General features: G+C 54.4%; 1 protein-coding gene across 1 annotated transcript; it reads left to right on the top strand.

Annotated features, from left to right (window-relative positions):
• Positions 1–3546: 3546 nt before the first annotated feature.
• LOC120653515 lies at positions 3547–4239 on the top strand. Its single transcript, XM_039931243.1, has one exon. It carries the CDS (start codon positions 3547–3549, stop codon positions 4237–4239), a length of 693 nt encoding a protein of 230 aa, XP_039787177.1.
• The last annotated feature ends 10023 nt before the right edge of the window (positions 4240–14262 follow it).

The following is a 14262-nucleotide window of genomic DNA, read 5'->3' as shown; positions in this document are numbered from 1 at the left end:
TGAATAAAGCTGGACTGCGGGTTGATATCAAGAAAGGGCAGGGTCTCTTTAGCAAAAGTTACAGGCCGAAGTGGTAAGTTTAGATTTGGGCCGTTGGATCACGATCCGTCGGCTCAGATCTAAACGGTTCGCGATCTAATCTCACGCGTCGGCTTTAGATCGGAGGGCCAGGACGCGTTTGCAAGGGGGGCGGCGGCGCTGGTCGCCGGGGGCTCGTTTTCCGCGGCAGCGCCACACGGGAACTCGCCGGAGTTAGTCGTTTTGGGCCCTCCTGGGTTAAATTAACTTGCGCTTGAGTCTGGGGTGATCCCCGCGTCATGCGTGATCCACCTGGGCACGCAGGGGAGGGGGTTAGGGCTTCGGACCGAGCTCGCCACGGCAAGGGCGGACCTGCGCGGCGGCGCCCGCCGGCGTGGGCACGTTCGCACTGTGCTGGGTTTGAATCCGAGTGGAAGGGGTCCGTGAGCATGTGTGGTGTTAACGTGAACCCAAAACAAGGGTCGCGCAAGGCTGGGGTGCTTTGCGGCGGGTCCGCCATGGGGTGTCTAGGCAGTTGGGGTGCGCCACAGCCGAAAATAATTAGAGCAAGAGGACGGGGAGGTCCCAGCGGTGCTCACCGAGTCTTGGCAATGGGCAGAGATGCGGTGCATGATGGTCCACGTCGAGATCGGGCGGCGGCGATGGGGCGGAGCTCGCGGTCCGGGCGGTGCTGGCTCCTCCGGGATCCTGGGCTGCACGGGTCGTTGAGTGGTTGCGCTGCGAAGCCGAGCAAGGGGTCATGGAGGGCCGAGGACCACTGGTGGCGAGAAAAATTGACGGCGGCCCGTTGTCACTTGACTTGAAATCCGGCACGATTCCAACATTGCACGGGTAGAGCTCGGGGATGGTGGCTTCGGGGAGCTCCCTGGTGCTCAGGCGGAGCTTCGACGGGATCTTTCCGGGGCTGTGGCGGGGTGGAGTGGTTAGTCCATGGCGGCGCAGGGGCTCTGCGTGGCGGAGCAGAGGCGTGGCGTAGGGGTTAGGGTTGCAGGCGGCGGAGACGGCTGCTGCGGGAAAGGAAGTGGGCCGCGGGGAAAGAAGAGTGAACTGGGCCCGCGGGATGCTGCTGGGCCAAGAAAAGGGAAATGCCGGGCTGGGCTTGGGTTTGGTTTGGGTGCTGGGTTTCCTTTCTAATTCTAACTCTATTTCCTATTTTTATTTCTAACTCAAACAAATCTATTTGAATTCAAACAAAATTTGAATTCAACAACCTTATGCCCACAAGCAAATAAAATAGATGCTCCAGCATGAATGCTCAAACATTTTAACCCTATGATAAATTTTAATTACTTGAGGATCAAAATTTGAGTAAATGCAAGTCTAAACACAATAAACCATAGAAATTTAATTAAAGCCAATTAAATTTATTATTAAATACTGAAATTTGATTTAGGGTGTTACAAATCCTACCCCCTTACAGGAATCTCGTCCCGAGATTCTGGGCTGGCTAGCAAAGAGATTAGGATATGTCTTCATCAACTCCTCTTCCTTCTTCTGGCATGTCTTCCAGAAAGACATCCGGGAAATCAGACACCACGCGAATACCATCCGTGGGTCTAGCTTCCATCTGATGAGGAAAACCAGAAGGCTCTGTAGCACTGACTGTCACCTCTTGGCCATCAGATGCTGTCAAGTGAACTGCCCGATGAGCACAATCAATTCTGACTCCCCACTTGGCAAGAGTATCCATTCCCAGAATCACATCGATTCCCTTGGTGTCTAGCACCCTCAGAGCAGTACTAAACATTGCCCCCCTTATGGCTATACTGACTCGAGGGCTAACAATATGGGATCTCAACTCCCCTCCTGGTGAAGAGACTAGCAGATACTTCTTTAATGGGGTGGTAAAGAAACTATGCTGCTCAACATATGACTTGGTGAAGAATGAATGAGTAGCACCAGTATCAAAAAGCACTGTAGCTGGATGGGAGTTGACCATGAACGTACCAATAACCACGTTAGGAGCCTTGGCCGCTGACTCAGCCGTCACGTGGTTCACTCTGCCCTGTGCTGGCGTCCTGGGCTGAGCTGGGCGCCCCTGCTGTCCCACCTGCCATGGAGCCGGTGAAAGGCGCTTCTGTGGACAACCTTTGGCATAACGACCTTTTTGTCCGCACTTGTAGCACTTGCGGTGGTGGTGAATGGGGCTACTTGGTTGACTTCCCTGTGAACTTAACATCGCATCTTGCATCATTTCTGCTGCTTGCTCTTTGGACTCCTTGCGACCGCGTGGATGAATCACATTCATAGTGATAGTCAACCCATCAACATAATCATGGAGAGCTTGATTCTCGACCTGTGTATCTCTAGAGCACTTAGGATCCTTTCTCTTCTGGATGGTATGTAGCTCTTCGACCGATGGACTGTCAAGTAAAAGGGAATCCTCTGCAAGCTGCTCTTGATGAGACATCTTTCTCTTTGTACCGGAGAACAACCTCTGGTTCCTCCTAGTTGTGGCTTCATCTTCAGTTGCACGAACTTGATGACAAGGGATGTCGTAGAATTGGCAACACGGGCAAGCTTTCTCACCATCACCTATTGCACTGTCTCCAAGGTCTTTTTGTTCCGCTGCCATCTGAGCTGGGGCAAAGAGGAAACACAGATTGGTAAGGTCAAGGAAGAGAGCAAAACTCCAGATAGGTGTTACATAAATCTGGGAAAAAGGAACTATAGCATAACTCTTCTGCCACGTCTGAGAGATTCTCAAATTCTCCAGTACTATCTGTAGGCCGGGGTGTCACAATGAAGCTCTCACTCATGGTCTCCGGATCGCTGTTACACTCGTCATCAAGCGTCTGTTGGCATATGGCGACTCCAAAGTCGTCATACAGCAAGTCAACAAGGACTAGGAGTGCACCAAGGAAAAGATGGACGCCTATTGCAGGGAGATCAGGAGGCTCGAAGCCAAGTTTTATGGTCTGGAGTTCCACCACGTCCCCAGGGACGACAATGTGGCGGCTGATGTCCTGTCCAAGCTTGGATCCAAGCGGTCCATCATACCACCCGGCGTGTTTGTTCAAGCACTCAACAAAGCCCGACTTGGTCCCGACCAAGGGACAGGAGGTCCTAACCCTTGATACTGACTGGTGCTCCCCAATCATCGACTTCATCAAAAACAACAAAAGCTACCCAAAAGGAAAGGAACACGAGAAGATTGCTCACCAGTCAAGTAACTACGTCATCATAGGAACCGAGCTGTTCAGGCACTCGGCTTCCTCAGGAACCCTTTGCAAATGCATTGCACAGGACGAAGGAGTCCGACTCCTTAGCGATATCCACTCGGGTATCTGCGGCAACCACGCGGGCACCTCTACCCTCGAGGGGAAAGCCTTTCGATTAGGCTTCTACTGGCCCACGGCTCTTCCCGACGCCCGAAACATCGTCAGGCAATGTCCCGGGTGCCAGTTCTTAATCAAGCAGCAGCATGTCCCGACTCAGGCCTTACGGACCATACCGCCGTCCTGGCCATTCGCTTGCTGGGGACTTGACTCGGTGGGACCCCTAAAGATGGCCGTCTGCGGATACAGTCACATATTCGTGGCCATCGACAAGTTCACAAAATGGATCAAAGTCAAGCCGGTGACAGCCGCCACAGCAGCCAAGGCAGCCGAGTTCATTGAGGAGATATCACACCGATTAAGGGTGCCTAAATGGATCATCACAGATCTGGGTACTTCATTCACGGGCTCCGAGTTCTGGGACTACTGCCAAGAAAGCTACATTGACGTCTACTATGCCTCCGTGGCGCACCCCAGGTGCAATGGCCAAGTTGAAAGGGCCAACGGCTTGATGCTCCAGGGGCTCAAAGCCAGAATTTTTTACCCGATCGAAAAGTATGGTGCAAAGTTGTTCCAAGAACTACCCAGAGTAGTTTGGGGACTACACACACAAAGCCGGGCAACCGGCTACTCGCCATTCTTCATGTTGTACGGTTCTGAAGCAGTCTTGCCATCGGACAATGCTTTTGGTGCTCCGCACATCCAGAACTATGACGAGAACGAAGCCGAAGCAGCTCGATGCACCGACATCGACTCCGCAGAGGAGCACCGCCTAACGGCCTCCATCCAGCATGCGAGATATGAACAGCAGCTCCAGTGCTACCATGATCGCAACATTCACGAGCGCGACTTCAATGTCGGCGACCTAGTTCTACGACGAATCCAGTCGACCACCGGCTCTCACAAGCTGTCTTCCCCATAGGAGGGACCCTTTGTAGTCAGTGGGATAGTGGTTCCACAGGAACCTATCACCTACAGAGGCCAGACGGTACAGACGTGGGCAACCCATGCAATATCGAACACCTGCGTCACTTCTATCCATAGAAGCGTAGGAAATGCAAAGTTATGTACCCATCTACTCATTCAATAAAGTTTGTTATATTTTAAATATTGTATTCTACTTACTCTTCGTTCTTTATCGAGTCATTTTCAACATGCTCGAGGGCTGTGTTCCAGCCACCCAGCCAACCCCCACTCGGAGTCCGACCAGTCGGACAGGAACAACCCGATTCGTCTTTACTGAACCCAGCCGAGTACGTTCAGGAACCACTCTGTGTCACCCTGACCAAATGCGCACATTGATGATATGCTCTCAAGCGCTAATCAAAGGGCTCAGAGATCGCTTTCCACCGACTCAGGAAATTCAGAAAAGAACTCGGACCATGGGCATAACATTAACATCAAATAAAATTAAAGCATTATTCACATAAACATTGTCCTTATCTGGTCCACTCTAACAAACTTTCCTTGAAGCAAAAACTCTTGGAGACCGGCAGCCTACAGCTCAGCCAACACGCTCGGCGATCTCCAGGCAGGCGGCGTGGTTGGCCTCCGACTCGGCGTCAGAGCAGTCCTCGGGGACGCCGTCTCCGACCGGGTCCAGATCCGCTTCCGGGAGGTGGGTCTTCACAAGACCCAGGGTATGCTGCACTGCATCCTTGGCAGCTCCCCTGATGCAGGCCTCCAGCCGGCCGCGGGACGCCTCTAGCCTCTCAGCCAGGCTCTCGGTAGCCACCACGCCCTCGGGCTCGAAAGCCCCAAGCAGCGCCTCCAGTGCCACCTGATCCTCCGCTTTTGCAAAAAGCACCCGGTTGGGTCAGCCCAAGCCGAAGAACATGACAGAAAGAACATAGCGTATGATCTCTGGGTCGTACCTCGCCGAGCCTCCCGCTCCAGGTGAAGCTTCATCTCGATGGCGGCCTCCCGCGCTTTGGCCACCTCTCGGAGCTTCTGCAGCTCCTCGTTGGTCTTGGTGCAGGACTCCAGCTCTAAACAAAAGCAGGTCAGAGACAAACAAGCACGCAAAGAACTCGACAAACATGACTCCGACTACATACCGCGCTTCTCCTTGCCCAGAGCATCCTCGACCTTGACCTTGTCGGCCTCCAGATGGCAGCTCCGTGCCTCCAGCTCGGCCACCCTGGCCTCGAGCCCCGCCACCTGACCAATGGCGGCGCTCCCCTTGGCCAGCTCCTGGGCGGCCTGCTCCGACATGTCTACGAGAGCCTGACAAACAACTATGCATTACAAGACAGCGCCTGCAAAAACAAGTCGGCTTGAAAAATGGAGCCAGACAGGAGACTTACCTCGACCCATTCATGGGTTAACTTGGCGCACTCGACCATTTGGCTGCCGAGTGTCTCGTCTTCCTCGGCCGACTCCTTTGCCGGCGGAGGCCTAACCCCCTCGGTGGGCTCGGCTCGGGTCATCTCCGCCTCGATGGCCAGGACCTCCGTGGTCCTGACCACCTCAATGGCCGGGACTTCCAAGGCCCCGACCTCCATGCCCACCGCCCCTTCATCACGGGGCGGATCTTACATCTCCACATCACGGGGAGGAGGGGAGACCCTGTTGCTGGCCTCCTCCTCCTTCTTTTCCACCTCCTCATGGCGGGCGCAGCTCTTTGCCAGGCTCGCCCGCGGCGAGGCAAGCTTCGCGGCATCACTGGAGTCGCCCTCATTGGATGACTCCTCAGCCTTCTTCTTGGCGTTGCTGAGCGTCGCCCTCCTACACCAACAACAAGGGCACTAAGAACGACTCCAGGAAACAAAAATCAAGACAGAACGGGATCAAGATTGCGGAGCTTACCCGCCGCTGCGACACTGCGGGAACTTCAGCCTCAGCGGCGCGGCCAGTGGAGTCCCAGAGCCGGTGCGCGGGGGCGTCTCCTCCCCGCATAGTTGGCCCAGCACCTGGGCCGCTTCCTTCTCAACCTGGGGGCCGGCAGATGCCGGCCCCACCTCAGAAGTGGCCGGGGGCGCCGATGCTCCCCGGAGTTTGCTCTTCCGGGTTGAGCTCCTCAATGACTGTTGCGCCGCCGCCAACCCAGCCTTCGACAGCTGGATCTTACTGACGGTGCGGTGTGTCTTCCTCCTCAAGGTGACCGACGATGGCGGCCCCGAGGCTCAAGTGATCTCCACATCCGGCTCACTCCCCACGGAGCAGTCGGAGGAGAACTCGGCCTTCTCCTCTGCCGGCTCACGCAGCTCGGTGGGGGCGCTGGCATCCTTCCCAGGGTCCCCCTCAGGCAGAGGAGCAGGGGACCAGTACTCCAAGACCTTAGCCTACAAAATTACCGAGTTGTTATACAACCCAATGGGTGTGCTCGGAAAAATAGAGCAAAAACAAAGGAAGTAACTCGGAGTGAACAAAACAACTCGGCAAAGTTCAAGAAGACTTACGGCGTCGGTTGGCCGCTTCAGGCAGTGGGCCATGGGACAGCCCTTGTCCCGGATCTGCCCCACCATGATGCGGGCGACCCGGTTCACGATCTCGTCCCGGGGACCCTTGCGTTCGTGTCCCCGGGTTGGGTCCCGATGACCCCAATGCTGTGTGAGCCGCCTGAAGAAGGAGATGGCCACCGCGGCCCTCGTCAGGCCCTGTGCCGACAAGTCAGCGATCTCTTTGAGGAGGTGCTCCACCTGCACCATCTCCTCGGTGGTCGGTGGCTCCTCCCAGCATGCCTTGTACTCCAGCGCGCGGCCGGTGCGCGCCGGGAGGCAGGGCACCGGGTTCGCCACCACGAACCATTCCCGCGCCCACCCCATGTTAGTGTTGCGAAGCTCGAAGTTGGGGTGGACGCTCCCTTGGCACAGTGATAAGGCGGCCCCGCCCACAACATTTCGGCGAACGTTGAACGGGTGCCCCTTGAGGTGGTACAAAGCCCGCCACAGATTAAAGTGGGGAGCGATCCCCAAGTACCCCTCGCAGAGGTTGATGAAGATGGCGATCTGTGCAATTGAATTTGGCTTGAGATAAGTTACCTCGAGCCCATAGAAATGGAGAAGCCCGCAGAAAAATGCCCCCGCGGGCAATGCGAAGCCCTTCTCGTAGAAGGACTTGAACACAACCGCCTGGTTCATGTCCTCCGATGGGAACTCTTCTCCGTAGCAGCACCGCCACCCGGAGATCTGCTTCTCTGGGAGCAGGCCGCGCTCCACAAGGTCCTGGATGTCGCTCTCTTGGAGCGAGCACTTCTGCCAGGATGACTATGGCGGCAGGGCCTCTTCGAAGATCCCCGAAGTCGAGGACACAGATGCAGAGGGTGTCTGGCCATGGCGATGGTAGCGAAGCCTAGGCGAGGGGAGGAAGTCACGAGGAAGATGAAGGCCGAGAGCTCTGGAAGCTTGCTGAGTTAGCTAAGGCGGTGGAAAGCTCCGGAGCGCTCAGGAACAGGGTGGCCGCTCCACGCCGCCTCCCCTGTTTAAATATCGGAGTCCCCCACAATGGGCAGATCTGAAATTAACGGCCAGATTTGATCGGGCCGGCGATCTCACAGCGGATAAGGCGGGATAAACGGTAACTTTCCTTTTTACCGTTACCTCTGACAACCCAGCTCCCCTATCAGCCGCGACAGATCCGCGCGGAGAATAACGGTTGGAGTTTCACCCTGATGCGAATATGCTTCAAATATTCCTGGAAATGACTCGGCACATCTCAGTGACTCTGCCAGCTACCCTACTCGGGGGCTGGGTGCCACCTACTACCCGGCGTGTCTCCGCGACCCAGCCAGGGCCTCAGGGCCCGGACGCGGTGACAACTCGGCACGTCTCTGTGACTCCGCCAGCTACCCTGCTCGGGGGGCTGGGTGCCGCCTACTACCCGGCATGTCTCCGCAACCCAGCCAGGGCCTCAGGGCCCGAACACCGTGACGACTCGGCGCATCTCTATGACTCTGCCAGCTACCCTGCTCGGGGCCTGGGCGCCGCCTACTACCCGGTGTGTCTCCGCGACCCAGCCAGGGCCTCAGGGCCCAGATGCCGTGGCGACTCGGCGCGTCTCTGTGACTCCGCCAGCTACCTTGCTCAGGGGCTGGGTGCCGCCTATTACCCGGCGTGTCTCCGTGACCCAGCCAGGGCCTCAGGGCCAGGACGCCGTGATGACTCGGCGCATCTCCGTGACTCCGCCAGCGACCCTGCTCGGGGGCTGGGCGCCATCCACGACCTGGTGTGTCCTCGTGACTTACCTAAGGCTTCGAGGCCAAGACGTTCAGACTACATGGAAAGTCTCAAAGACTTAGCCCAGGCCTCCAGGGTCAGGGTTGCTGAGTCAGGTTCGATCACTGTGGCGACCTCAGGGTGGCCAGGCACTGATATCCTCAGGGGGGACAGTGTAACGAAAATAACGACTTGATATTCAGACATTCGAACAGATGAGTTAAAGATCATTTCTTTGACCCTTGAAAAGCTTCTCTGAAACCTTCCGAGGCTCGGGGGCTACACCCAACGGGTGCGCCCAGAGGCGCATCCTATTTTGGATCAACAATCACGATGGACAATTATCAAGAGCACTAAAGGACTTCGCTCAAGTACCAAAAAAGTTCGACTCGGCCCTCCGGCGCTCGGGGGCTTGATGGAGGTAGATCTACGTATCTCCCTACTGAGTGGGGTCCCCAAACCTGGGAGACTACCCTGCTCGATGACTCGGCTACAACTACTCGGCGTGCTTGTAACACCCGGTTTATAAAAGGACATAAACCGAGCAATCATATACGTGCCAGGATCAAGTCACACGTATATACAACAGAATGAACAGTATATCACTGCACATATCACGTAAAAAGATATAAAAAAGCGAGTACGAATGTTATTTATTACAATAATGACAAAATGTCTGATACAGAGTATGCGGAAGCGTAAAACATATACGAAATCTCTCGGAAGCTGGGCACCACAGTGACGTCGACTGGGAGACGAATGCCTAGAAGTCCTCGTACTCCTGGTAGCTCCGGGTGAACTCCCTCACGTCGGCAGGAACTGAGCAGCAGTAGAGTATCCCCAACAGGAAAAAGAGTAGAGTTGACAAGAGTGAGTACACAACTTGTACTCAACAAGTATAACACAAACTATGAGGCTCTAAGGTTGGCTGGCTCAACTGCATTAGCTTTTAAGTCTTGGCAAAAATTTATTAAAGCTAATTACTACAAGTTGATGAATTACCATAAACCCAGTTACATAGTAATTAATCAAAATTAATCATGATACTACTGAGAACCAAACCGAACCAAGCCACCCGGGGAAACCTGCCTTGTCAAAGGAAGATAACCCCACTAATCAAAAGGAGGATCTGGGCCGCTCATGACCGTGAGCACGGCTAGTATACCAGTTTTACACTCTGCAGAGGTTGCACATCTTTACCCACAAGTCGTGAGCTACGCTAGTTGTTCATCACACTTCCTTAGGTGAGATGACTAGCAAACTCACTATGAGGCCTTTACAAAGAATCTCGTTGGTAAGGAGTAACCGCGACGGTGGATCGGCGACGATGGAGCAGGTCTAGTGGGCGTCAAGACATAGGTACGCAGACCAAGCACAGACGAGGCCACTCAGTACGAGGGCCATAGAAGCTTACCTCCCCTGCCCTGCAGGTAAGTTACTCCAAACCAAAAAGACCTAATTATTACGCCAAGACCGTCCCATTCCAGTCTTGTGGTAGCGCTGTTGTCCCAGGTTGTCGCTCTATGAACCGGTCCTTATGGAGAGTGGCCAACCAAGCACTAAGCACCGTGCTGGCCCCCTAAACCATGTTTCTAACAAAACCATTTTATAACGAGACGTGAGCCACTCAAACGGGCCACTCCTAGAATTAAGTTGCATATACCATTAATCAAATTAATTAAAAAGGACCATTATGTGTTATAGCGCGGTGCCTAGCACAACTAACCAAGATGCAACCCAAAGGATATATATAAAGGATATACAGTGGCTAGGAAAGTCCTTATAGGCATACAGTATGAAAATGTATTTAAAGTGATAGGTGGTGTTCATGTTATACTTCCCTTCCTCGTACTGCTCCTGTTGCTGCTCAAACTGGTCAGAAGATGGCTGTTCCGGGTACTGATACTGGGGCTCCTCAGATGGATCACCGTCTACTCACATAGACATGGCCAAAAGCAAGGCACACAATAAGCATACAAGCAAACACTAACAAAAGCTAAGAAACAGTACATCAATACATAAAAACAGCACACTAAACTAGTCTAAAACTATTCTACGCGTTACAACGATCCCGTGGACATAAAGAATGCCTAAAACGGAGCTAAAAGCCTAAAACGCATAATCTATGCCAAAAACAAGATCCAAGGACCTATTTGTAAGAAAACTGGAGTTCCAAGGGGGTTTCTGGGCAAAACCGAGGACTAAAATGTAATTAATGGGTAGATCTAGGGTCTAACTTACAAAAAGGCAAGGGCTGGACGGCGGGTTCGATTTCTAAGAAGTTCAGGGGGGTCTGTGCAAGATTTTGGGCCCATCTGGAATTAGTTTTGAATAAAGCTGGACCGCGGGTTGAATACGAAGAAACTGAAGGGCTCTTCAGCAAAAATGCCAGGCGCTGACCGGTATCTGCCTGAGTTGACATGGGCTGGATCTGTTTTGGGTCGTCCGATGGAGATCGCGCGGCCAGGATGAGGTGGGCGCGCGGGGCGGCGGCGTGAGTTGCCGGAGACGAGCTCTCGCGGCGGAGCAGCGCCGGAGTTGGCCAAACTCGGCCTTCCCGGGGTCAATCCGGCCAGGGTTTGGGTCTAGGGTTGTCTACGCGACACGCGTGATGCACCTGGGCGCTCAACTGGGCTCGGGAAGGCCTGCAACGGCGAGCGCAGCTACTGCGGCGGGTCTGCTTCGCGGGGCTCACCGGAGCTGCGCGTTCTCACCACTCCGGGTGCGGCTCTGGGCGAGGTTTGGCCTGGGAGCGAGTACGCACGATGGCGAACCCTTCTGGGCAAACTGGGCGGCGGATTGGGGCTCGGTCGTGGCCTGCGGTGGTGCAGGGCGGCCCATGGTCGCTGGCGTGCCCCATGCTAGCACCTAGAGGGCGCTATGGCCTACAGCATCTAGCGCCAAAGATCAGGGGGGTTGGGGTGGTGCTCACCGTGCCAGCGCAGTGGGGTTGGCGGCGAGGTCCGGCGGCGTGGCGTGCACCGGCGTTCGCGGAGGAGGGCGCTGCAGGGGTCCTCCGGCTTCTGGATCCAGTCGAGGAGATGCGGAGACGTGCTGCGGAGATGCAGAGGTGGTCAGGCAAGCCGGAGAGCCACCGGCGGCTAGAAATTGCACGGCGGCCGATACTTCTCACCGGCGGCAGAGGGGGGAGGCGCATGCGGAGGGATCGGAGAAGGGCACCTCGGGGCTTCTGGATCCGATGGCCGGACACAACGGCCTCGGGCGGTGCTGGCGAACTGGGCAGCGCGGCCGGAGTGGCATGGGCGGTGGGGGAATTGAGGCGGCGGAGCACCTCTACTCATCGGGGCGATGGCGGCGGTGCTGCTCTAGGGTTTGAGGCTGGCCCCGGAGTGGAGATGATGAGGTCCAGGGCTGCGGCTGCGGTTAAGAAGGGAAGGCCCAGGGATCTCGGCGCCTGGGCTCGGGATGGAAGGCCGGCGGTGATCGCGGCCAGGGATCTCGGGGCCGTTGCGCGAGCGCGAGGGATGCGGGGAAGACGGGCCTGCCAAGCGGGCCCGGACGGTCAGTGAGAGGAGGGCGACGCGCAGCACGTGTGAGGGAGCGTCTGACGTGGTGTGTCGCTGGCGGGGTGGGGCCGGAGTTCAGCGGGTGAGCGGGCGAGCGCGGGCGCAACGCGGGGGCGCGGGGCGACACTGGCTCGGGGTGTGTCGCTGGCGAGCGGGACCCAGTGGCAGGCGGTGGTTAAGCGCATTGCGCTGCTAGGCTGAGCGGAGCCTGGGTGTGGGAGAGAGGGAAGCCGCGGCGCTTGGGCCAAGCTGGGCCGTGCTAGTTGCCTGGGTCGGGCCGAGCGGTAAAAGGAGGGGAGAGGGTTGGGCCAGTTTTTTTTGGGTTGGGCTGGGTTTTGGTTTTGGGTTTCTTTCTCATTTCTATTTCCTTTCCTCTATTCTTTTTCCTATTTCAAACCAAACTAACACTATTTGAATTCAAGTTTGAATTTGAATTCAAACCACACTCAATCAAATAAAACTATGCACCAGCATGAATGTACAAACATGTTAGCCCTAAAAGAAATTTTAATTACTTTATGAAGCCAAAATAAATTATAAATGCAAGGCTAAGCAAATTAAATCCTAGAAAATTAAATAAAGCTAATTAAATTTATTATTAATTAGGAAATTTAAATTGGGGTGTTACAGTGCAGGACTCGGCTGTGCGCAGAAGAGGATCCTCAGAGGATTAGGATGAGAGGCTCCAACTAGAAGCCCACATACCTAGGGATCTTAACCGACCTCCTTCCTTGTAAAACAACCTGAATTAATCATTCCTTGTACCCCTACGGCTCCTGGTCTATATAAGGGAGACATAGGCCGACCCATAAGGTGACTCCCTCTCTCTCCACTTTTTGCAGCATTCCACAAACCCTAATACAACCCCGAACACAGGACGTAGGGTGTTACGCTCATTGCGGCTCAAACCTGTCTAAGTCCCTGTGTCTTTGTGTTACCATCAAGCTCTTGGTCCTGAGATCCCCATCCTGAAACTCTACCACCGGGTACACCCCTGGTGGACTGGCCGGAATAACAATCTGATAGGTTCTTTCCCCTAGGAAGGTTGTAACGAAGCGCACGGGAATGTCGTCGGGAGGGGCACGTGTCGTGCAAGTTGCTGCACTCCAGATAGTGTAGCAGGACTTGTCCACGTACCCACGTACTCCCCGGAGTACTCTCCCGCCAGTCCTATGCCTCCACGCCATCGCGTGTCTGGGGCAAAGGTCGGCAGGGGGGAAGGTGCTCAGCCCTCCATTGGATCGCACTGGCACAGATCTTCCGCTTAGTTCGGTGCGTCGCCATATCCAACCAACACCGATCCGTGGACCACCAGAGGTCCACGCGTACACTGACTCCGACAATGACGACGATGAGGAGGAGGAGCCCAACGACATCGCTTCACTACGCGAGCAGCTCGCTGCTCTCTGACTACACCTCAACAACATGGATGAGTGCATAGCCGAGACGGAGATTGATAGGATGGAGTTAGGAGATAGGGTGGACACCCTTCGCAAGGCAGTTTGTTCAAAGATCAAACGCCTTGCGAAGGCGACTGGGAACTAGGATCTCTATAGCTCCCCAGATTCCAAGTAGGTGTTAGGTCTAGATTAGTCTTAGTTTAGTTTGGGTGCTTTATTTTCCTTCATCTCTTTGTTTCATTTAAATTGTAATCAACAGCACCCCCATCTTTACTTTGAATAAAATAAAATTTCAATTTCATTCCTCTTAGTGTTTTTGTGGTTGGTGCACATGTGTGTGCCAACCACACCCCTACTCTCACGTTTGACTATTGCGCAGCGAAACCGAATGAGAAGGGTGAACATAAGATTCGAGAAAAAAATTCAGACGAATTTCGAAAGAAAAGCAAGCCGGCCGGCTTAAACTAGGTCGGCCGGCCTGAGATCTTTGAAAGATCACCAAAACAACCTCCCTGGAGTAGAATAGACCGAACCTGAACCTGTGGAAAAGGGCCACAAAGGATGGCCACAGGACTAGGCCGGCCGGCCCCACCTGTCGGCCATTCTCTAGCCCCCTTCGCGTGCTCACGGTTTGCTATCTCTATTCCCTAATCCTTCCTGGTTTCATTCAAAATCATGCCAATTAAATTCAATTAAAATGTTTGAATGAAATGACTAGGAAGAGTTGAAATCTTTTCACAAACATGGTTTTGCTAAGTTTTATTTCTTATGCAAGTACCGAATTGCCTCCGGAACTCATGTTTAGGATCACCTGATCGTTTGCTTATTGCTTTCTATGATATAATGACATGAGGTTGTGCTA

This window comes from Panicum virgatum, chromosome 1N (genome assembly GCF_016808335.1).
Source record: "Panicum virgatum strain AP13 chromosome 1N, P.virgatum_v5, whole genome shotgun sequence".
In the NCBI taxonomy this organism is placed as follows: domain Eukaryota; kingdom Viridiplantae; phylum Streptophyta; class Magnoliopsida; order Poales; family Poaceae; genus Panicum; species Panicum virgatum.
This window is presented reverse-complemented; position numbering and strand designations above follow the sequence as displayed.

Excerpts from the sequence above, each read along its gene's own strand:
- LOC120653515 (XM_039931243.1), top strand. The coding sequence starts at position 3,547 with ATGGCCGTCTGCGGATACAGTCACATATTCGTGGCCATCGACAAGTTC.